Here is a 25169-nt window from a genome sequence, read left to right on the forward strand (position 1 = left end):
AAGTTTTAGAGCACTTCATGCTTCCTGCTGCTGACCAACTTTATGGAGATGCAGATTTCATTTTCCAACAGGACTTGGCACCTGCACACAGTGCCAAAGCTACCAGTACCTGGTTTAAGGACCATGGTATCCCTGTTCTTAATTGGCCAGCAAACTCGCCTGACCTTAACCCTATAGAAAATCTATGGGGTATTGTGAAGAAGAAGATGCGATACGCAAGACCCAACAATGCAGAAGAGCTGAAGGCCACTATCAGAGCAACCTGGGCTCTCATAACACCTGAGCAGTGCCATAGACTGATCGACTCCATGCCACGCCGCATTGCTGCAGTAATTCAGGCAAAAGGAGCCCCAACTAAGTATTGAGTGCTATACATGCTCATACTTTTCATGTTCATACTTTTCAGTTGGCCAACATTTCCAAAAATCCTTTTTTTTTTGTATTGGTATTGTAAGTAATCTAATTTTCGGAGATACTGAATTTGGGATTTTCATTAGTTGTCAGTTTTGATCTTCACAATTAAATGAAATAAACATTTGAAATATATCTCAGAACCAGTCCCCTCAATACCAGTATTCGAGGTTGGCCACTACTAGTAATTTGATAGGGAGATGAAGATGATTTGGAAAACTTGGCAGAAACTTGATTAGATCAGCTGGGGTGATGTATACATCTACTGCCATTACTCATATGCCAGATGATTCGTTATATTGCTTTAGTGGTTCTTCATCTTGGTCCACAGCAGCCATAATATCGGGGGTCAGATTACACATGACACACCACATGGATGCATTTCACCAAGTGAAAGCCATCAAGTATCTGAGAATTAGAGTTGCAGCTATTAATCGAATAATCGTTTAGTTGTACGCTATTAAATTAATCAACAACTATTTTGATAATCGATTCTTCGGTTTGAGTCATTTTTTAAATGAAAAGGTTTGACAAGTAGATGTTAGAAATGATAGCCAGGCAACCGGTCATCAGCTTTTGATTGCCAAAGTAAACAAAAAATGTGTTTGTATGTATTTGTTTAAAATGTAGCTAACAATGAAGGAATGCTTTGAAACGATATGCGGATTTCATGCATTCTTATTCTGAAGTTTGACAGTTTGGCCTTTTTCTTGTAAAACATTTAGACATGTCCCAATAGGAAAAGCACAGCATTCACAGGATTCTACATGAAGGATGTGATGTTTTATCTTTTTAAAATACAAAAAGGGGAAAGTGGTTATGGGAAACAAGACCACAAGAAATGGGTGATAGTAGTCCAAAGCTGGTTGCCTCAGGCAAATAGGCAACTATTAATGCTGTTGAGGCCTAAAACAGTGATTAATGCTGCTTGAAATTTTGACACTGTAAGCAATTTTCTGGGGTTGAATTACCATTTCAGTGGAGGTTTTGGGAATATCTACACCATCAAGCAAAACAAAGTTCTTTTAGCAAAATATAATTAATAGCTAGAGATCAAGGCCCTAATTATAGAGTCAGTGTTTCATTCATGCCAATGTTGAATTCATATTTGATGCAATGTGTCTCACTGAGTTTGCTGAATGTGTTCTGCCTTGCAGTTCGGTCCACATGGAGGAATCTTCTGTGATGCAGGGAGCACAGGGAATGCTGGTCCAGAACTGGCCCACTGTGTCCAGCGCTGCAGGTGAGTCGATGTCCAGCAGTCAGGACAAAGTGAAAAAGCACCTTCAGTGTCAGCTCCTTTGGGGCAATGGTAACAGAAAACTGATAAGAGTGAAAGGTAACTGATTTTGAAAGGTAACTGACTTTGCCCACTTTACAAGATTTCATTAATCTTTGCTGCAAAATCTATCAAAGACAAAATGTTCGAGTCAGGTGTACTAAAATATTTTTATGTCATATGTAACCCCAATCTATTTGTTGAAAGACATGCTTAAGCTTCTAAATAATTGTTTTATAACTGCAATATAGAATATTCTCCAATATAGTAGTCAAAGTTAGGGTATTATAAGGGTAAGGTTCCCGCCCACAACCAGAGGCACCTGGGATTTGAACCTCTGGTACCCTGGTTGTGTGTGCCAAAAACATACTGGGTTGGAAGCCAGCAAGTGTTGTTGTCCTTGTCGCTGCACTTGTGACTCGTGTTACTGTCTCCTGATGTAGCTAATTGCTGGCCAGTGAAGAGAATCAACACTAGGGTTCATAAATATAATAGACTGTGGAAGCTATTAGTATATACTGGAGTCAAAAATAAATAATTAGACCGTTAGACAGAAGGGCATCACCTACTATTGCCAATAGGTTAAAACTATCATGTTAGCTATTACCATATAGCTACTCAATGGCAACAATGATTGAGTTGAGTATGAATGTTTCTTAGATGCTGTACGCTCCTCACTAGTGCTCCAAACTACAAATTATGCTAGAAATAAGTTTAGACAGATTTTAATCTCAGAAGGAAGAGGATATGACTATAATAGGAATATTTTGGCTAATTGAAATGCTGATTTTTTACGTTACGTTTCCATCGATTTGTATCTCATTCATACTGGTTATGGTAGGTTAAAGGAATAGTTTGACATTTTGGGAAATACGCTTGTTCATTTTTTGTGCTGAGGGTTAGATGAGATCATCATTTCAATTCTCATGTCTGTACTCTAAAGATGAAGCTAGAGCCACGAATGGCCATGAGTTAGCTTAGCTTAGCATAAAGACAGGGAGCAGGGGGAAACAGCCGGACTACCAACACCGCTAAAGCTCATCAGTCAACATGTTATATCCTCTTTCGAGTGGTGAGACAGTTGCAGAGATTTTAGTTTAGCCAAAGGTCACCACACCTAAATGCACAATCACACATTACAATATATCCATGGCATTCAATTCTATTATCCAATACGTTGAATTCATCTTTGTTTTTACTTTGGTTTAGATAATAAAGTAAAGTGGGGTTTGTACAGACTTGTCCTTTGAAAATCTACATGATCTTGAATTCCAGTGCTATGTATGTACAGAGCTGAGCTGAGGTGCCAAATGCCTGGGGCCCTTATGCAGAGCCACAGATAAACAACTGTATCCTCCCATAAAAGCAGCTGGGAGCACAGAGAGCTACTAACTGAAAAAGGCAAATGTTTTTAAAAAGACATGAGTTGTCCTGAGTGGGTGGCAACATTGAAAATGTGTGGCAACATTAAAAATAAAAGGACCCGCGCTTCATCATTCGCAGAAACACTGGCTCAGAGCTAATGACTGAAATTTGGGAGTACTACTGTATGTAGTAAAGCACAAATATACATTGTGTGCAGCTCCTATCAGTTGACTGGATAACTTATAACTTTGATTTTGAAACAGTGTTTGGAACATTGTGAGCTGTTCCCTTCGGCGTTTAGCTGATCTTCCATTCATTGATTTTCTGTCTAGCAGCAGGAATTAGCACACACTGTAGGCAGAGACTTGAGGGTGAAGGGTAACATCACAGTCAATCACTCGACGAGTCAGTGACAGGATATGTCTTACTGTCTGTCAGCATTTCTCTCTGTTAAAAAGAGAGCTGGGAAATTGTTTGAGATACAAACTGTACCACTTCCCAGCATCCCTGTGCCAGTGTGCTGCAAAGATGTGTATTTTCTTTGGAGCAGAGGGAAAGCTGCCTCTTTCATGTAAAGAATACTGTCTTAAAGCAGAGTGCACAGCATACTGCAGAGCTATTAGGGGTGCATTGTTGCATTCGGAAATAATTTGTCAGGAGTGACTCACTGCCAAAGCATAGACATGTACTGGATTGCAGGTTGATCCTCTTTACTATGCATCAAGAGGTGGAGCCTTGTTTTGTGACATATTTCATGTCTGCAGTGAACTGTTATCATGATGAAGTTGTCTGATATGCTGTGATGCATCTAAATGCAGCACCCTCAAAACTGTGTTTATGTAAGTGACCCATGGCGCAGATGAGGAGACATTTGTCTAATGCCAGAGGGGGAGAGAAGCTATTATCAGCAATGGGAGAGTACCATGAAAAAAAGAGAGATCCTGTAACATTAAAAGCAATTTTGGAGAGGAAGAGCGGAGGAGACACACAGGGGGATGGAGGATAAAAAGCGAGGTGTGGGGGGATGGAGAAAGAGAAAGGTTAAGAGGATTGGCAGGTTCCTGCAGTAGTGTTGTTGCTAGGGAACGCCATGTGACCTGTTGCCTGGCAACACTGTCTAACTGAGAGATTGCTGCAGCAGCCGCACCCTCCATCAGCAGGCAGTTTCCATGGCAACCGGTCATATCGCTGAATGGAAGATTTAGAGACAGGAGGAAAAAAAAGGGAAGGAGTGAGAAAGGGAAGGGGACCCAGCAAGGGCAGGTATTAGGAAGAAAAAGAGGGTGCGCAGCAATGAGGGGAAAAATTGTAGGCAAGACAGTTTTAGGTAGAGGTGTCTCATGCAGAATACATGTGATGTACCGCATTTACACAGGCACTACACGACTGTCACATTTGTGTGTGTGCTGCAAACCACCAGAGGGATTCATTTTAGATGGAATGTCTTGGACTAGACAGGAAATAACATAGCTAAATTTAAATGTAGGACATGAGGTTACACGAAATGAGGCTTCCAACAGTCACATATCTACATCAGGTTTAATGGCAGCCTCCTCACAAGGAGCTGTGCTGACCTGCTTACTGGCAGTTACACCATAATCCGTTTCAGACGCGTGTTTGCTGGGATATATAGGCTAATATGAAGCAATGGCAGAGTTGCAAATAATCCTCTGATGTTAGACAAACAGCAGCACAGGGGAAGCAAAGCTCTTCATAGTTGTACCGACTCGTTCGAGCTTTTTCACGCACACACATACACACACACACAGACAGGAATATCTCAGATTACCACCTGGGACAGTGTCAGGGTTTTTGATTTGTCACAGCAAGTGCAGAAAGCCCTGGGATGTCCCAAGACACGAGACAACATTCACTTGATTAGATGCTACACAGCCACTTAACATTTTTGCTCAGTTGGTCACACATAGGGAAATGAACTGCCCTAGACCTGTCACGGGTACATAACACAAAATTTGTACTGCCATGATAGTGTACAATTTTCAGGAACACAATTATAATAGCCCAGTTTAAAGCTTTACTACAGTAATCTTGCATAAATGTCTTACTCGCTTAGTAAGCTTTAGAGAGTTAGGAACAGTTTTAAACAGCACAAGTTTCACTGTATCTTAAGTCTTGTTTATTCCGCCATCATAACTTGTCCAGTACTCAATTAAGTATGTGGTAGCCTACTTATAATGGTCTGGCCAAAACCATTAGATGACCCAGTACCCAATATAGTTTAACATATTATCCACACACTTAAATCAAATCAAGATATGTCAGAAATGTTTTTCTATAAATTCTTGAGCTAATTAGCCAGAGAGGATGAATCCTGATGTTTCAGTGAAACCCCTCTGCTTTCCTCTAGCACTTCCATCAGGCTTTATCAATTCAAATTTAGTGAGTGCATTCATACTTCCCAGACGATGAACATTTTCTATTTTGGGCAAGTTTACGTTGCATTGCCTAAATCTGACCAAATAACATTAACCACGTGTTAAACTTCGCATGGTCATACATTTCGTTTTGGGGTGAAATTCAACCTATTTTCCATATAGGTATGAGGACATGTTGTCCAGGGAGCTACTTTCTGAATTGCTTTGGACTCGGAGACACCTGTTTCAAATCATTCATGTAAAGAATCAGTGCTTTAGGAGGCTCGTGCAGCATGCCACATAAGAAATTGTTTTGCACGAGTCCTCATTTCCTCTAATCTCTACAACGGAGGTGGTAGCGTTAGCAGGATCCATAGAGTCACAACAGCCACATTTTTATAATTTACACCAGGCTCAAATATACTGGAATGTTCTTTTAGTGACCTCATGGTTTCCCTCTAGCACTATGTAGCTCGCAATGTGTAACATGTCACTACAAAGTTAACTTATAGTGAAAAGTAGTCTGCAGGTATTCAATGCCTGCCTTGGGTTTAATGGTTTAAAATGACAGGGTTACATACAGTAACCTGTAAAAATGAAATGTAAAATGTGGGAAAAAGATGTAGGTATTTAGTCATCTATCAATACAAGGCTGTCTAAATAAAGTATTTCCAAACTATTATGACTGAGCATCAAATCACCTTCCTTTATACAGCACTGTAGCATCAGGTTACAGGAAATGGTTTTTCAATTGTATAAAATGGAGGTGCATCGTGTACAGCAATACAATGCACTGCATTACTGGTTCAATAAGCTCATCCACATTCTGCCTCACAGCATTTTACACATCTCCTTTAACTCACGACTGTCTTTTCAGTTTATTTTCAGCACGTTTGTCCTCCTCCACATGAGAAGCAATCTTCCTTGCCTAACCACTGAGGGCAATTCAATGGGATTTAGGGCTCCTCTTCCTGGGTTTAATACCCAGATTAAATATAAACAGACAGACCATACCATCAAATGTCATAATACTCGGACTAGCATTGCAGTATTAAAGCACTAACTCCACTAATGGTAAGATGATCTGACACTGACTAGCCATTGAACAAGCTAAATTAGGTAGCTCAATTAGCTGCAATTGGCTATCCAAATGTTATGAAAAAATTGTTTAACATGAAACAAAACTGCAAAAAACAAAGCTTAGCTAAATCTGGATTTTGTTCAGCAGCCATAGTTTGAAATGATGTATATGCGATCCTGGTTCTTCACATGCTGATTATTTAATGTAACTTAAAAATGAATATGTCTATTTTTGCAGGTAGAAAACAAATTATTTATGTGTGTCTGTGTTCGTATCTTCCTGTAACAATGTTATGTTGCTGCTACTGTAGGTTAAAAGCCACAATATCTGACCTCTCCTATTTATTTTATTATTAAAATAAATCCTTTACAGCACAATATACGCATTAGTTAATATAACTCAATAAAATACAATAGCTCTATGTGAAAGGTGTCCAGTGCTCTTTGTGTGCTCTTTGCTGAGTGGTTAAACAGGGCAACAACATAGAGCTGTCCATTGAGCAGTGCGTTAGTGTCCATTACATGTGCTCTTATTATAGTCTCGTATTAATTCTCATACTCGATGGGACTGAGTGGGACACTGTGCTGTAACAGACAGTGTGTATTTTTTAAAATAGTGTACTTCCCAGTGGGACAGTGGGTGAAACCATTTCAGCGTTTCAGCAATGTCATAAATAGCCTACAAAGAAAAATCAAACAGAATCTTTTTGCAAGGGCCTGTGTTTGATCTAAATAAAATCCAGACTGAAAGTAGGTCAGTGCAGAGGGAACTGGTGTGAGAGCACCGTGTCTGCAAAACCCACCCATCCCCAGCTTTCCCTCTCTCTCTCTCTCTCTCTCCTTAGCTCATAAATTTCATTCCAGCATCTTTAACCTTTTGACCTTAATAGCTATGTCTTATTTCCACTTTAAATAACCGTTTCTCTATGTATTGATGTACCTTTTTGATGAATTTCAATCTGGTTTCCTTTCTGTCACATCCATGCTTGAGCGCTAAAGTTAAGAGTAGGATTAAGCTGCTGCCATCATCCAAATACAAATACAAATCACATTGCCAAGTTATACACCCCTGTGGTTTAAAGGTTACTCCACTCCAGTCCAGTCGGCTGAATTTCTGTCCTGAAAAATCTACTCGCTGTGGCTATCACACCATTGTCAGGCTATTGCTCTGCTCGCTTTTGCTTGATTTAGATTATTCCTTGTATGTCAGATTTAATGAACGTCTCAAAGACCAGTCTAAGTATGAAACAACTCATGACAATCAGGACATATTAAAACATACTTCACAATGAGTAAGCTAATAGAAGGGGATCTACCTCTGTGAAGTCCTGGTCTGAACAGACTTTGCTCCTTCTACCACTTGGAAGCAAATCAACATAATACAAAATATGTGTAAAGAGTTACTATAGAATTGATACTTCAAGGTAGGGTATCCGCTCGTTGCCTGGCAAGTACTCCCCAGCCAAGAAAACATAGTCGGACACATAACCCCATGTTTTCGATTCTGAACAAATTAAACAAATGAGATATAACGTGTTTTTTTTGTTTGTTTGTTTTTTACTCTCTTTATTTAAAAGTGACAGTGCACATTAATGAACATAAGGACAATGCCCAAATGTAAATGAGCCAGATTTAGCCATACAGACTAATTTTCATCTGAAGTCCCTGGCAGGTTGATGTTATAAGAACATTAAAACATGGCCTACAGACAAAATTAAAAAAACAAAAAAACAAAAAACAAACATACACTTAAAATCATAAGCAGACAACACAGAAGTTAGTGACCTTGCTGAAAGGTTGCTTTTGTTACCTTTGGACAGAGCCATGCTAGACATTGCCCCTGCTTTCAGTCTTTAAGCGACTAAACAACGCTAACCAACTGCAGGCTGTAGCTTCATATTTTACCATACACACGTGAGAATGGTGTTGATTTCCTCATCTAACTCAGCGAATAAACCTGCTTTCCAATATACGGACCTACAGTATATCTTTAACTTAGCACTGTGGTTACAGTGATGATTGAATATAGGTAATGAGCAGCCAGATTTGACATGATTTATTTTTTATTTTTTCATCACACCCATGTAGATGGAGAGGGTGGTGGAGAGCTATCACCCCCAGTGGGCGCTGGAGTCAACAGCAACAGCTGGCACTTCAGATACGGTGCCGGACAAGGCTACGGCCCCCCTCAACCCCTGAAGCCCGGAGAGATTCCTCCTGAAGCCTTCATCATCCCCGGATCCCCAGCCATCATTTCTATTCGCCATGACGCTGGCCCTGTGGACGACAAAGGTGACTTCATAAGCTTTGGCAAGAAGGAGGAGGCCAAGAAGAAGAAGAAGAAGAAGAAGGACAAGAAGGACAAGAAGGAGAAAGGAAAGGATGATGGGGAAGAATAAAGCAGAAGGGGTGACTTGAAAACAGAGCTACCAACAATTTACCATCCAAATTACAGAGCCAGAAAAAAAGCCAAATGCATATTGTAGAACTGAGGGAGCCTGGTTGCACCATATTTGCATAGACATTGTACAGTGGCCAAACCCTCATTAGACCAAGCCTGGCTCCCCACATAATGCAAACCTCATTTGGCCCATAACTTTGGCCTATTAAAGTCTAAGGTTTATGGTAAACAAATGTTCTTAGTAGACAGACTTCATCTAAAGGCTGGACCAAATTATAACAAAGGATTTTATTGGATTAGATTAGCCTTTCTGTGTTTGTATACTAAAAACAAAAACACCTGAAAAGGTGTACTATCTGTATCTGACCATTGTCAGCTGAGGCTGCCTGTGTTGGCATCTCTGTCTTTATGCAGCCCCCCTCCCTTTTTGGCTCACCTAGTTGGAGGTGAAGCAGAAGCCAAACTAAAAAAATTAAACAGAGGCTTTTGTTTTCAGTATTATGGAGGCCTTGTAGAAATTCAGAAAATGTGGTCTTTTATATAAAAAAATGAAAAATGAAAAAGTAACAACATACAGTATATGTACCATGAGATTATCACCTTTACGAAAATGAGGTGACTGAGACAAGCAGGACCACGCTCTAATAAATAGCTCTGTTTCAGTGTAACATAGCACATTGCAGAGGCTGAGGACCTGGACTGGGTTGCAACAACTATGCGCAAGTTTGTTCCCAGGTTAGGGTGTAAAGTAATGGCTTCATAACTGCTAGTTAATTTGCAATTTGCAAGTTACTAAATTTGATTGTACCATGAGTAGTAAGGGGGGGAATTCTACAGCTGTAGCTTATTAAAATATTAAGATTTCAGATGAGTAGCCAATCAGTAATAGCATTACTTTGCTGATGGGTACAAACCACATGGATTTGTAGTTGACTAGATTGGCATAAAAATTACGATTGGTAAATAGAATCCATATTTGACTTAAAGGACAGTACTAGTTTTGGCATGTTGTAGGCTATTTTACATATATCTTGTATACTTTACGTCAAGAGACCATTGTGGGTTTTTTCCCACCTTTCAGGCAGCCATTGTTTTTACACAAAAATTAATTAGCTTACACTTTTTCGGATTTAGAAATTCATCAAAGCGGAGTTCAGCGTCCGTTTAATTGTTGTATAAGTTGCGGTTTCATTACATGGTAATGAAGCTGAAGTGCACATTGGGAAACTGCACTGCATTGGCACAATAACTTGTATTGTAATCAATATTTTCCAATTTGAAGAAAATGGGGGAAAACATCCAAAATTGTTAAGTCCTTTAAGTTGCAAAATGGCATGAATTTACTAAATAAGAAAAAAAAAAACACTGTGCAAAAAATGAAAAAAAAATCCTGCTTTATTGTTAGTGAGTGCAATTGTGTGACTTCGTATCATTTGCACCTGCTTTACTGCTTGCTTAACTATTTAGTTGTTACTTAACAGATTTTTGTGGTGCTACCGCTTGTGTTTTAGCAAAGCGTGAATCGGGATAAGTGGCTACTTCTGATGTAACTAGGGAACCTATGTGCAGCTGACGCAACCGGCCCCTGATCTTGCCTCTTCTCTTGGAATACGGCACAGGTCAATGGGGTCTTAATCCCACTGTGTATCAGCACGAGTCTGATGCACACATTATTGTACACAGACACTGACTCTCTATGCCTCTTACTCACACATACACCTAAGAAAGTACACATGCTCTCTCTTCCTCTCTTATACACACAGACATACAGTATATACAAATACACATCATACAAAAATATACTATAAGAATACACACCCCTTTCAGAAAACTCCAAGACTGAAGGCCAGTGCCATCCTTAATATGTGAGTGTATTATATGGCTGGGACGCAGGAACGTTGCTTGTTGCTTCATTTCTGTTCAAGCCTGATCCCTCTACTTCTGTCTTTGAATGTTAAGTAGATGTTCTTCAAGCCCTGCACCACTGCCTCGACTGTTTCAGTGCTTGTAGGATTTGCTTGCTTCCGCTGCCTGTTTCCTCCCTCTACTCCCGTTTCTTCAAATCAGCGTGGTTGGATGACATCTTTCAAGTCACCCTCCTTCAATGAACTGTGCTGTCGTAACACAGTGACATTTGTGTATTTGCATATTTACACACGGAATACACACATAGTCACATGCACATTATACTGCACATACCACACAAACACACACACACACACACACACACACACACACATCTTTTGTTAGGTTCAACTTCAACCTAGCTCATGCACTTCAGCCAGAGTGTCTCTCCTGATTGCTCATTGTTGACAGCTCTGTCATCTCGCATATTGGTTCTACGCATTGCGTTGTAAGAACATCTGACAGGTTAGCAAAAACTGAGATTAAACTGTACTGGCTATAATGAGACAAGATGGAGAGGCAAAAGAAGAGTCAGAAAATAGAAGTCATTGTAGTGTATTGTGTAGCTCCAACATAGAAGAAACTACAGCAGAGATGAGCAAGGCATTCCGCTTTTGCAGTTATTCCTTTGTGTCAGCTATTAGTGACAATTGATGAACTTGGGTCGAGTAAAACCACTTAAAAATAAGTGTAGCGCGGTTCAGCAGCAGTGGACAGAGGTTGCCAGTTGACTTGGAAGGGGGAAACCCACTTAGGGATTAATGGAGGTGAAGCACAGTGCTGACATTTTTTATTGTGCACCCATCATGATGGAACAAGGGAAGACGATACCAGCAAGCAAAGATCAATACAAGTCACAAGAGTGATGCTGTTGCAGTGGGTCAAGTCTGAACTGCGTGAAATGATCAGCTTCATTACAGACATTCTAGCAGGTCTAACAGGGTAGAGAAAGAGTACTGGGAGCAGTAGATATTAGAACAGCATCAACATGATGAAAGCCTCGCCTCATTGTTCCTTTTTTTATACCATTATCTTACCAGTCACAGTAGGGGTATATAGGTGCTACTATCAGGCTCAATCCCTCCCATGCACACGATTCCTTCCCCTGCCCCGTCCTTAAGGTGTACTTCTGTGCTGTCAGATCACCAAGTGGCTGTTTGCATGTTATAAGCAAAGGAAACAGATACTATAGATACTATATATATATATATATAAAGATATATATATATAGAAATGTTTTTCCACTGGGAAATGCGTATTGGAATACATGTACTTCTGATACATATTCTCAAAGACAATACACACACACTGACAGACCCTCGCTAATCCACACACACACGTACATATACACTATTGCGAACAGTAATTTGTGGAAAAACCTAAAAGAATCACATTTTTTATCCTGTTGAAAATGAATTTAATCTTCTAGATATACATAATGCTATTGTGTTATGCTATGAAATGCTTTTATTTTCTGGTTTTACCCTCATGATTTCCATAGATAAGAAAATCAATCCTTAAAGTTGTGTTGAGCTTTGAAATGATGATCAAACAAACACTATTGTGGAATCAAATCATTTACTCACCCTCCATATGTATCCCTTGCCCGGTAGAGAAATAAAGAAAAAGGATAAAAAAAAATCTAAATACATAAAATGGTATTAAAAAAAAAAAAATAAAGTTGATGTATTCTCTGCTTGTGTATAGTGAATGTTCTTCAGTCACTGGGTGTGGCAGTGAGTGGCACATACCAGTAGACTGTGACAGTGCAGATCTGTTAATAACGTTTTTTGTACACCTGCTTATCATTGTAAAGGTGATAATAGTGAATCTTATGATTTAATCGACCTGGTATGTGTTTTGTTAATAAGTCACAAATAAAGTTTTTCTTAAATATCTTAATATGTAAGCTGTGTTTTGACTTGGTTTCTGCTAACAGAGGTGTTAACTGACGATTCCATTATTTTAGCATATAATGAAATAGCCCATTCACCCAGGAAGTGAACCAACAGGGACTGTTAAACGTTTTGAATCTTTCCCGTCAGACAAAATAAAATCCTTAAACATGTTCCTGGAAATCTCTGGCCATAAACTGCACAGCCACACAATATTACTCAGTCACCACCCTTACCACTCAAGTTTAACTCAGCTAAGTCATAAACATCCTCATTTATTGGCAGGAGCAAACTATGTTGAAACATATTTGGCATGGAAAGCAGACTAACCGTCTGCTATCAAGTTAAAGGGAAAGGAAAGCAAGCAGCTGACCAATGACTGAGAAAAAAAAAAAAACTAAACGGAACAAACAACAATACAAAAATCTGCCTTGCGCTTGAAATGCTGGAATTTTAAGTTGGCAGGGATTCAAGGATACACAGAGGGTTGGATAATGGATAACATGGGAACTTGTTCTCCATTTGAACAAAGAGTTGTCTATTTTAATGTTGTCTAAGAAGAAGGAGTCTGTCGGCATCTGTGCGACGGGCTCCATCTGTCTGTAGACTGGAGAACTCATTCAGTCACACCTCACTCCCTCCTCCAGAAGTCCATCTCTCCAGCAATACTGACACCTACAGATGAAAGCTAAGGCAGGCAACTGACCCAAATTGTTCATATTCTATAACACCGGGGGGAGAATTATTTTTTGTTTGAAGATGAAAGAATATTCAATAACAACAATGATACACAGAATAATTAGCAGACTAATTTAGGCAGAAATAGTGGATCTGCAGTAGTATTTCCCCTCTATGTGTTGTTTCTAGAAGACTTTTCAGGGGTCAGTGTTCTTAAAAGTTAAATACAGGATATTTTGTACATATTTTAAAATTGAAATGTTGTTATCCATATTTTGTTTTCAAAAGTAACTTAAACTCCAAACTATAATTGTACTAAAAAGCTTTGTTAGAGGATATGTTTGATGTCCATCTGCCTCTCAGTGGCCATTTTTCAAAATGCATCTTCATGCAACTTCAAATAAATGTAAAATCATATATATTATTTGTATGAAATGCTTTTTAACCTGACAATAATAGTTTTTAATTGAACCAGCACCATTTCAAGCATGTATTCAAGTTCACAATGAAAGGAAAAATTTGTTAAAATGCACCGTGTGCTTTTTTAGTGAATTCCTTCATGTTATGTGCCCCACTTATTATCATGGTACCACAAGAAACCTCTCTAATCATGCACGATTACAGAGAACTAGTTGTTGTCTTGCAAGTTTTGGCTGAAATCAAGGGGGAAATATTTATTTCAATGGTTTCAACATATTTCATGGTGGCTTTATTTATGCACACACTGTCTTAAAATGTCAATCAACGGCAGTAGATATGGTACATGGACATGTAGCAGTGTACAGGCTAGGGATGGCTCATCCTACCATATGTATGGACAATTTCTGCCTTCTTCATCTACCTTTAGGTTGACTGTATTTGCAACAAAACCTGGTGTCCCTTAATTAACCCATACTCTGGTGTTCTTAGCTTCACTCATTAAATTATTCAGTCTCTCATTATCACCCTGTAACTGATGCTACAGTACATTCAGGGACCAGGGTCTGAAGAAAGAGAGAAATAAAGGTACTATTACTATCATTTATTCACTCCTCTAAAGAAGAACAAACTATTAGGATGAGTAAATGTAAAACACACAAACCTCTTGCAGTGACAGTTTAACTGTTGTGCCATGTTATTAAGGCACAGTAGGCATTTTCACTGGTACAATACTGTGTAATCACCTTGAGGCTATGGAACAACTTCCTATTCACAAAGTCAGCCTCGTGTTCCCCAGGGCTGCAGTGATGGAATATGAGAGCAATCTACTGAACACAGCACACTCAGGCATCCTAAAGTATGAACCTATTCCAATGCACTAAGTGTAAATGATATTAATTATTGATAGCTATTCTGTTAACCACCTGCTATTTGACAAGATCCTCTCTTATAACAAAAAAATGTGGAAATGCTATAAACCTTTATATTGTCTATTATTATAAACCACAAGAACATAAAGAGATCCCCGCCTTCTTCCTTCTCTCTGTATAATGTCTGCAGCTCAGTCGATAGGAGTTTTGAAAAATGAGAATGCCTTATTGTTTCAGACTGCAGATAATTGTGAAATGGTAGTGTTACCAACCTTTACAGTAGACACAAAGGTTGATTGTAAGTATGTCATACATTGTGTCATTAACTGATATGAACTACTTTAAATTGCTCTATAACGTGAATATTTTGTCTATGTCCTTCTGTATTCAAGTATCTCTTTAACAGCCAGATTTCCATTTAAAAGGGGTTCTCGAGTCACTGATCTGAGGCAGAAAGGTCAGTCTAATTAAACTGAAACAACTCCAAACTTTGATGTTGATTCATACTGTAAATGGGTTCAATTAACTCCACAAATTGTAATGTATAGCAGTCGTGCAGTGGCTTGATGGGGGATTTCAGAATAAGTGAGTAAAAAATAGGACAGTTTTTGATAATCAAGTTTAAAATGACTTTCACTGACTTTCCAGTAATTGGTCCTGATTGTTATTTCCACACAAGTTCTCAAACACACTCCATTATTATTGCTGTTAAAGCACAGAACAAGAATTCAATGTGGAAGCACTCACCGTGGAACAGTATGGTAGGGCTGTACTTTCACTGCTGATGACTAATCAAGAGTGATTACTGACCCACTCCTACATACATTATATTGGCATATAGAGTCACAAAATGGATAACTAATTTTTCCATTTACTGCAGGCTGTTTACTTGGAAATACAGTTTAAACAGAATTTCTGCATAAAATTATATCCTCTTTGGTAGTAATTATTTTTGATTGTTTTACATTTTAAAGATGCAGCCTTATTAATTTGTTTCACTTTATTTAAAGTTTTCCTTATCATCAGTGCATTTATCTGCCTTAATTTATCCCCTTTTTTCTATTAGTTACAATATTGTTAATTTAACCATTGTTGGAAAGCGCTTGATGTACAACAAGATTTAACAAGCTGAGATGTGTCAGACCTATCCCCTTACACAATCGGTCAGAGAAACATGCCCTGATAGCATTGGTACTCTTGAGATACTGTAAATGTTCATGTTTAGACAAAACAGCACAGAGTTGGGGTAAAATTATTCTCTCACTATTCTATTGCCTCCCCTGACTAATAAAACTTTGTTTATATTTACATTTGTTTTAAAATCATTGTGCATTTTCCTGCTTTTTAACTTGCATGGTAATTTACACACAGTCCCTACCCCACTGATGCAAGTCACTTCCTCTCTCTCTCTCTGTATCTCCCTTGCTCTCTATTTCTTTCTCCACCCAGCTGTAGATCAGGATACATGAATGCTGGGAAGGAGGATAGTGGCAGAAATAAGAGGGAGAGGGTGTGTGTGTGAGAGAGAGACAGAGAGAGGAAGAGGTAAAAAAGGCAAGGCATAGTAGGACAGAGTGTGTTGGAGGGCAGCATACTGTAGCATAGTGCTGCGTTGTGATTATGTAGTGAGCATGGAGCAGCAGGACCAAAACAAGAGGAGAAGGGGATACAATGAGGACACAGCTTTGCTTTATTCCTGATCAATTAAGGCTAGATTAGTTCAAAATCTGAGCATTAGAAAAGAGGGCTCATTAAGCAGCACTGCTTGGCAGAACTGACTGCCTGCAGACCCCTTTGAGTTTGAATTCCGCCACCAAGGGATTTTAAATATGAAGACAAAGTCACTCCGAACCTTGGGGACCTGTGAGGACATAAAACAGAAAGCGGAAAACTAGCTCCTGACATTTGGACTCAAGAAAACAAGACATCTTGCAGCAGGATCAAACAATTACTCAGGTATGCCTTCTATACAGAATCACAAACACACATATAGCTATTCTGATGAAGCCAGAAAAAGCTCTTTTCTTAATCCTGATTATTCAAAAAGTGTGTGGCACTGAAAGAAGATGTGTATTTTCCTCTTTCGCAAAGGGGGATTTAATTTTGTACTAACAGGGCAGGACAGTTGTCACTTAGCGTTAGATGGTGACATACAGACATTGGTCACTTGACTGAGCTCAAGTAAAATTAGATGACACGACAACCAAAATAATAGATGACTAAATCTTCTTTTTGCCATTTTGACATCCCTAGATGAAGGCTGTTGGGGAGGATGAAGGGGATTGAAGGGAGCCTCGTCACAATGTGTTTGCATGAAATGCATGCCATAAATCAACACTTGCACGCACAAACACACACTCACAGTATTTTTGGTGTATAATAGTCAAATGCCCGCTCAAATGCAAAACACATGATCGCCCTGTTGTTGACTAGCGAACTGTTGTTGCGTAAATCATTAAAATGACCTCCTGCACACGCAAGAAAACTGGCACATGTGAATTCATGATTGGCATTGACACACACGCACGCGCGCACAAAATGCCACCTCTGTGAAGTGTATGCATTATGGCCTCTTTCCAAGGTGAGCTGAATGTGGAGGACAACAGAGTGGATGCTGCTTGCTATGACAAACAATGAGAGAGAGAGAGGAGTTTACCACAGGAGCTATGTTTTGAATTTTATCCTGCAAATAAATGATTCTTTTTGCTTCGAGAGGGGATCTGAGCGGTATGTTTGAAATGCTAATATAATGTAACACTTGTTTTCACAGCCACAGCCTCACAACCTAATTATCAACATTAACAGATTGCCATTCCTATTTCTTATTCAATCAAATGTCAGGACAGTGAGAACAATTCTGTCTGTCTAATCTTAAATCTGCAATTGATTTTTTACAACTTTAGTTGTCCTTCATTTCTGCAGTAGTGAATCAGTTCCTTGTCTCAGTTCAAGCTCTGCGCATTGTTTCAACTAGTCCTGCTTACTCACTGATTCCTTTCACAGCACCATCTCAAATGCCTCTCACTGTAAACTTGTTCCTCTCTTACTTTTAGACGGATGTAATGGTGTGGAAACCCTGCCGCTCTCTTGAATTATCAGACTTTTGAGTCAGTCAGACAAGGGATGGGGAGACGAGCGGCTGACCTGACAACTCCGGTTCCAGTTTTAGGTGTCCCTGCCCTGGTTGGAGTGCGTGGTTGGAGGACAACAGGAGGAGACAGAGCCGGAGGAGCCCTGCTGCAGACGTGGGGACCTCAGTGCAGTGTTGGTGTTCAGACGTCTCCAAGGATAAGCAGACCACCTACCCAGCACAGTGTACAGCTGACTGGTACACTCTCTACGCAATCAGATAACATTACTCAAACATCTAACATCTATATTACCAAGGAAACGGAGTACAAGGAGATATTACTGCTAACAAAGAGTGACAAGGAGAAAAGGGCTATTTTAAAACAGAAAAGTGGGGAATTCAAGACCAAAAAGGAAGTGACTTTCAAAGCACTTGGAGGTGGGGCCCCTGAGGATGTGACCTGGAGTCAGAAGAACTGTAGTGAGACTTATTGCTATGCCAGGGCAATCAAGACCAACCCACACTTTGCAGGAAACGTAACCTATGTCAGGCCTAAATTGAAATCCGCTGCTCGCTACATCAACGGCAGCGTTGTTGATTCAGAGGCAATCGGGGGAATTAGCATTGATAACGATGAAGCAGAGACCGTGAAGAGCGCAACCTCTCGCAGAAGAGACCAAATCAGACAGCAAGGTCCTTATGCAGAGCAGGGTGGGAAGACGCTGAAGTTATCTGCTGTCCGACCTTCTGGTATGTCACAAAAAATGTGCAGCAATTGCAACGGGAAGAAAAGCCCTACTGCTGATGCTTGCCTTGGAGAGAAACCATCAAAGTCAGCCCTCGACTCACTCTCGACTAACACGCATTTCCAGATGCCCCATATTGAGAAAAACCTTAAGTCAAGACATCATGAAACCACACAAAATACCGTCAGTCCACAACTGCTATATCTCAGTGAAGAACTAAAGTATGGAAAAACACCACACCCAGCATGCCCAGTGCACTCCAGGGGCAATTTGGTCACTTTGTCACAGACACATGCTGCTAGCGATGAAACATCCACCCAACCCACAACCTTCCTACATGCTAAAACCATCACTGTCACTAAGGCGACAATTGAAACGAGACAAGATGATGCCAGTATAAAATCTTTTGGGAAACCATCACAGGACAGTCAGATCCCCCGACCAACACGTCTCATGTTGACTCCGCAGATGGCCACAGCTAGCAAACCAAACAACCCGCATTCACACACTTATCCTAAGCACCTCAAAATACAACACAACCCTGCACAACATAATGTGCCTCAAAATGTATGTGTATCTGTACACGCTACACCTGAAAATACTCCACCTTCTCATTTGTACGCTACAGCCGCGGGACGTGGAAACACATCCATCATTAACATACACAAAACAACCGCAACTTTGAATACTGCACTGATGTCCACTATACCTGCTAAAGTTCCTAAAGCTCAACATGAAACCCTGCACTCAACGCATACAGCACGACTGGCAGCCAATACATTAGACCCAATTCATAAACCGGACACAACTACACCTGCAAGTCCACTACGTACTTCACCCAATCCAGGACATCAACCACAAGAAAAGCCATCCTCAAACGTCAACAGCAAGTCACCAGGTAAAGTGTCTTTTCATGACACTGTGAAGAACTCAACTGGATTCCTCTCTTTTGCTGATGCACGACACACAACTGCGCCGCATCCACATCTCAGCACCGCTGTTCCACGAAGCACTTTGAATAATATCTTTAATTCAGATCAAATTATGCATACCAGCATTAAACATAAATCTGCGGCTACACAAATTCACTCTCAACCTAACTCCTCAAATTCTGAACCTACACTTCATGTTTCTACAGCATCTCTAACCGCAACACCCTCGGCAACAAAGCCCCAATACTCAAGAGCTAGGTTGCCTTCAAGGGCAGCACCCACTTTCACATCTACATGTAAGAGCATTCTATTCAAAACTACAGCCCTCAGGAACTCCTCAAACAATCTGAGCAACAATTCAGCACCCACCTCTTCATCTACATTGACAGAAATCCAAAGTAATGTCTGTGTATCAGGTACAATGTCACTTCAGTCAGCAGACACAACACAGCGCAACAAAGCACTTTGTCATAAGGAAGTGCCCCAGACAAATCACCCTGGTCTCACACAAGCAACAGACAGCAGAACTCAAACCAATAAGAAATCTGGTTTATGCTCTGAAAACTCCACTAACTCCACAACAACTCCAGTTGCGTTATGTGAGCAGCTACATGTGTCAAAACATCATAACACAGGCAGTGATGGGAGCACCCACACGTCTAAATCAATTATTCCTGACACTGAATCGTACATGGATAAAAACAAATTCAATGGAAATCTAATCAATGAATTAGTTCTGTATGAGTCAAAAGACCATGAAAATTCTGATCTATCACAGGTCACCAACCTTCAGAATTACATTTCCCTAATTAAATCAAGCAGCTCTTGTCTGCAGGGTTGCATAAACACAGAACAACTAAAACTTGCACATTGTCAAGGATACACAGAAGCCGCACATGAGGGACACTGTGCCACACGCCCACCAGTAAAAACAGCCCAGGAGACAGATTCAAAAACAAAACAGTTTGCCCCGGGTCTATCAGTCAGGCATGCACACATCAAGCTTAAATCCAATGCAGATAAACAGACACATCCCAATTATTCAACACCCTCTATCATAGCACAAACAAAGTGTGAGCCCGTTATCTCCTCACTGGAAAACACCAGTGAACATGTCGACCCCATCGCCAAATCTTCAGTCCACCAAAACTATGATACTTCATCACTACCACAAGCACACCCAAGTCCAGAACTTTCTTCCACTGCACCAGCCCCTTTTAACAGTGAGGGAGAGCTTTGTGTGAACACAGGCCATGAATGTAATTCCACATTGCCGTCATCAACAATGCAATTGGCATCCCTTCCTCGCCTCCAGTCCTGCGAGGCGGAGGCAATCGTCAGACCGGATTCAAAGTTTAGCCCTGCTCCCCCTCAGCCGTGCCCAGAGGACACCGGCCTGGCTCACTCCCACCCAGCTGATGCAGCCCTGTTGCTGCCTCCTTCCCCACAGTGCTGCAAATCAGCAGCCCTACAGCATAGGCTTGAGACTGTGGAGGCCAGCCTGGCAGCCAACAAGGACAGGATCACTACTCTGCTTAACATTATCCATGACCTGGAGACGTGCCACACTCCGACCAGCGGGTAAGAAGCGCATGAGTGTGTGTATGTCTGCATGTGTGGCTGTGGTAGGGTAGGTGAAATGATTTATATTAGTAAGTAGTAATGTAATGGTACAGTGGAACAGAATTATTCCTTGACGCTTGTTAAATTTTTAACTTACAGTTTAAGTACAATACAAAACCTAAAGGGTCAGATAAGACTTCTAAATTATTAAATTACTCTACATTCAGTCCGGAGCAGGTATAGCTGCCAGAATAGAGGGAATTACTTTAAAAGCTGTCCTGCAGCGCTGATCTTTGACTTTCGAGTGAGTCATCACTTACGTTTACTGGAATCACCCAGTGGCTTTGTAATTCATTGGCAAATTGCATTGTTTTTCAATAAAATAAAATAAAAAACTTTTGTATGTGTGTTTGTGTAATTATACGTATGATTATTCATCCATAGATCAGAGGATAAACTTTTGGTTGTTGTGATGGCAATAACAAAACCTACAGAAAGCCAGGCTCTAGGTTAATTATTAGATAGTTGTAGCTTGCAGAATTTTTAAATCAACATATGCATCACAGATTTTTTTCAGAGTTTTTTTTTGCGCTGCTATTAAGTTGTAAAATAACAAAGCGAAAAACGATGACATGTGCATGTTTTTAAAAAGTGAACATAATTTGTCGAGATTTGGTTGATGCTCTAGAGTTCATTTAGATGCGCAAACTATCAAGTGACATGTTGTTGGACATTGACTTTCTGCTGACATTGAACTATTATCCACATTGGAAATAAAGCCTTTTAATAAGAGAAACTAATTGCGATTAGCACCTTTCATTACACACACTATGATGTAACAAGTTGGACAATTACCTTTTGAAGGTGAACATACTGTTAAGATGAAGCTGGCTTTGTGGCTGCTATAAATGTGCTATAAATCATGTGATGATGTGAAGCCTCAATATTGTCACAAGTTTGCAAACAGGTCTGCAAATGTGTGCCTGAGTGTGACAGAAACCTACTTGGGCATTTCAAGAGGGCATGATTTATTTAGCCATATAACTCTTCTGGGACAAATAGCGGGAATTAAAACAGCCTTCTGGCAATGTGTCTCTGTCAATCATTCACATCCACTGTAGTGTGCTAATAAGTTGTGACTGTCTCTGAGGTCATGTTTCAGAATAACCAACTCCTAATAAGCAACTGATGTCTGACATAATGCATGTTATGCAACTCATCGCTGCCAACAGCAGCCTGAATGAATATCAGACAGATAGAATGAGTGGAGACAATATTAGATTGTGAATCTGAAAGGATGAGAGTCTTGGAAGTTTTCCTCAGTTACTGTATGCAATATAATTTGCTTTCTTTTATCCTAGTCGACGATGTTACAAAACTGGACAGGACCTCAAAAACTGCTCAACCTGCCAGAAGACTGCTTGTATTGTCTACAGGTGAGATAATACTGAAATTGGCAATTTTGCCTGCATGCAGCTTTCGAAGTGATAAGTGATCAGAGCAGCTAAATATAAAAGAATGGTTGCAGAATCTCATGAATATATAGTATGATATTGCTTTGAGTTACTCATTGGTTTTGCTTATAGGCTGGGGCAGGAAGCCTTCATATAGATAAAGTGAAGTCTGTGTCCGGGCTGAAAACATTCTCTCATGTCATATTCTCAAAAGGACATCAAGAAAACAATTAAAATGAAATCAACATTTTAGAAACAACACATGATAAGTGTTTATATAGACAATAAATTCAGAATTCAGCATTACTTTACTAAGTATTTGGACACATAAAGCAGTGGGACCACGTATCAATTTTATTCTCGGACAATTTCTAAATGTAGGTCTTATTTAGAGTTTCCTTGGTGCATGAGACACAAATTTGCCGTTTCAGTTGCCCTGTAGTTCTCTGACAGCCTGCAAACTTAGCTTCCCTGTAAATTAATGACTTATTGTACGAGCAGCCTACCAAATGAAAAGCTCAGAATACATAGGGAGATTACATTTTCCTCTCTGAGCAGACCATAAATCTTTTGGAACAACTGTCAAATTTAAGCACTGACTGTATTTGACTCAATCTTTTAACACAGCGGATTCATGGAGATTGAGATGGGCTCTCCATCTCCCAAGTCATCTGCACGATTGATTTATAATGATTTATGTTGTATATATCTCTTTACTGAGGTCAGTGTTAGTATTGTTAACTTCATGTTCATTTCACATAGAAATTAAATATTTTAACAGATAAGGTGAGCTGTAAGAGAGGTCATTTGAAAGTCTATCTTGTCTTAATATGACACATTTTGATATTTTCACACCCTGCAGCAATTTTAAGAAAGACATTAGTTTTATTCCACTGTTTTTGACAATAACAAAAAAAAGGGTTGTTGGATTTATGCAAGTATGGTACATTCTCACAAAGTTAAAAATGTAATTTTCATGTAATTAAAAGAAAGACAATGACATGATATTGTTTGACTGTCAACTGATGAAAGCTATTCATTCATATACTGTGTCAATTTTGCAGATGCTGTATATGAAGACTTTTCATGCTATAGCGGTTGGCCTCTTTATTCTAACTTTGGTCTTGGTTTGCACCCATTAGCTGAAATGTTGCATCAGGGGGAGGCAGTAGAAAAATAAAAATGAAAACAATTGTACCAGAAATACTGGATGTGGAAAAGAGGCTCAGAAATCTAAGTCTACTCATCATCTTTTGGAAAAAAAATGTCTCATGCTCTACAAAGAAAAACCTAAAACAGTCTTTATCTTGAAAAATTCAAAACATTCCTCTTGATCTACTTATTTTCAAAACCGCTTTTGCATGACAAAAAGATGTTACGTAAGTTGATTTGCTGACTGGTGTGTGTTGGCAGCTGGTCCTTAAAGGCCAAGTGGAAGATAAGGATATTCGAACAAGACGTGTGCACCTTCAGAAAAATAAAGATACCCTGCCAGGGAATGTCTTCCTGCCCAAACCAATCAAGCACTTTGAAATCTGACAAGCACAGAGCTTCCCACGAGGAGTACCACACAAAGCAAAGTAAACTGTAGCTAAAAACGCGTGATGCGTCATAGAAATATAAGCTGGAAATGCAGATCTGATGCACCTCTAAGCGTTCTTTTGTATCCTTAGGCAAGAGCAGAATTTTATATGTTTGCATGTCCTTCGCATCTGTGGTTTTGGGTTTTTAGTAATTTTGGGGCTTCATGTCTGTCTGTCCAGTGTGGAGTATGACTTCAGGCAGCAGGAAAGACGCTTCTTGGAGATTCTGAATCATTCAGCCAGAGGAAATAATGCTTTCTCCATGCACCTATCCCAGACCCTGAACTTCAGCCTGCTCAGAAATGTCATCATTAAGAACTTAACAAAGTCAAAGGCGAAAAGCAAAAAGCTGTGCAAGACCCTTTTCAAATGGTTGCCCAGGAAAATCCAGCAAGTGTAGACCTCTTAACAATACCTGTGTGCTGTTTAATAGCCATAAGCCTGTGTTACAAGTGACCAGCATAAGAAGCCTTTGCAGAGGACTCCTGTTATTCCCTTCCTATCCATAGAATTCAATTACTCTGAATTAGACTTGCCCAGTAGAGTTCCACTCTCCTGCACATTGTCAAAGCTTATAAGCAGGATTTTGTATTGGAAGTTGCCCCTGATCTCTGTGACCTCCAGCTAGTTGAATCCATAAGAAATTCTTTAATTCACTTTTGACTGTTAATGTTATTTTGTTCACGCCTGCGTAAAATGTGTGGCTAACCACAGCCACAGATTTCTTTTTGTAATTTTACATGAGATTCTGTTCTCGTTGCACTGTTATGATTAATTCACCATGAGTTCCGGTTGATGTTACATTTTCCCTTCAAGCTTCCCCTTACCTGCTTCTCCTCAGACTAAATGTGCAGCATAAAGTAGGTTTGGAATGGAATCATTTTGAAATGCAAAAATAAATGCAAAAATAATTCAGAATTTACTGACTGTTCATTTGTCTATAAATGTGTTCATTTGTCCAGGGCTTTGTTTAATTGTGAAGGCTAAACTTTCCTTTTTACACTTTATGACTTTATGACTGAAATAAAGAACATTTCCAGCTAAGGCATACAGCTGGAGTGCATCTAAACCTTTTCTCAACTGCAAACTAGCCACGTGAGTGGAGAAAATAGAGAAACATTCATTATGCATTTGCCAATTGTG

General features: G+C 39.7%; 2 protein-coding genes across 2 annotated transcripts in view; both read left to right on the forward strand.

Moving 5' to 3' along the window:
- The window catches only part of LOC123963717 (protocadherin alpha-C2-like), a 21817-nt gene extending 9099 nt beyond the window's left edge, over positions 1-12718 (forward strand). The window contains exons 3-4 of the mRNA XM_046040732.1: positions 1569-1654; positions 8599-12718. Of these exons, the coding sequence (XP_045896688.1) occupies positions 1569-1654; positions 8599-8909 (397 nt within the window). The 3' untranslated portion in view covers positions 8910-12718. The remainder of the gene's footprint in view (positions 1-1568; positions 1655-8598) is intronic.
- Positions 12719-17801: 5083 nt separating this feature from the next.
- On the forward strand, positions 17802-24944 carry LOC123963779. The gene is made up of 3 exons (XM_046040822.1): positions 17802-21007; positions 22351-22425; positions 24207-24944. Exons 1-3 carry the CDS (start codon positions 17802-17804, stop codon positions 24424-24426), a joined length of 3501 nt encoding a protein of 1166 aa, XP_045896778.1. The 3' UTR covers positions 24427-24944.
- Positions 24945-25169: the final 225 nt, after the last annotated feature.

The sequence above is a fragment of the Micropterus dolomieu genome, linkage group LG23, assembly GCF_021292245.1.
Source record: "Micropterus dolomieu isolate WLL.071019.BEF.003 ecotype Adirondacks linkage group LG23, ASM2129224v1, whole genome shotgun sequence".
Taxonomy (NCBI): Eukaryota; Metazoa; Chordata; class Actinopteri; order Centrarchiformes; family Centrarchidae; genus Micropterus; species Micropterus dolomieu.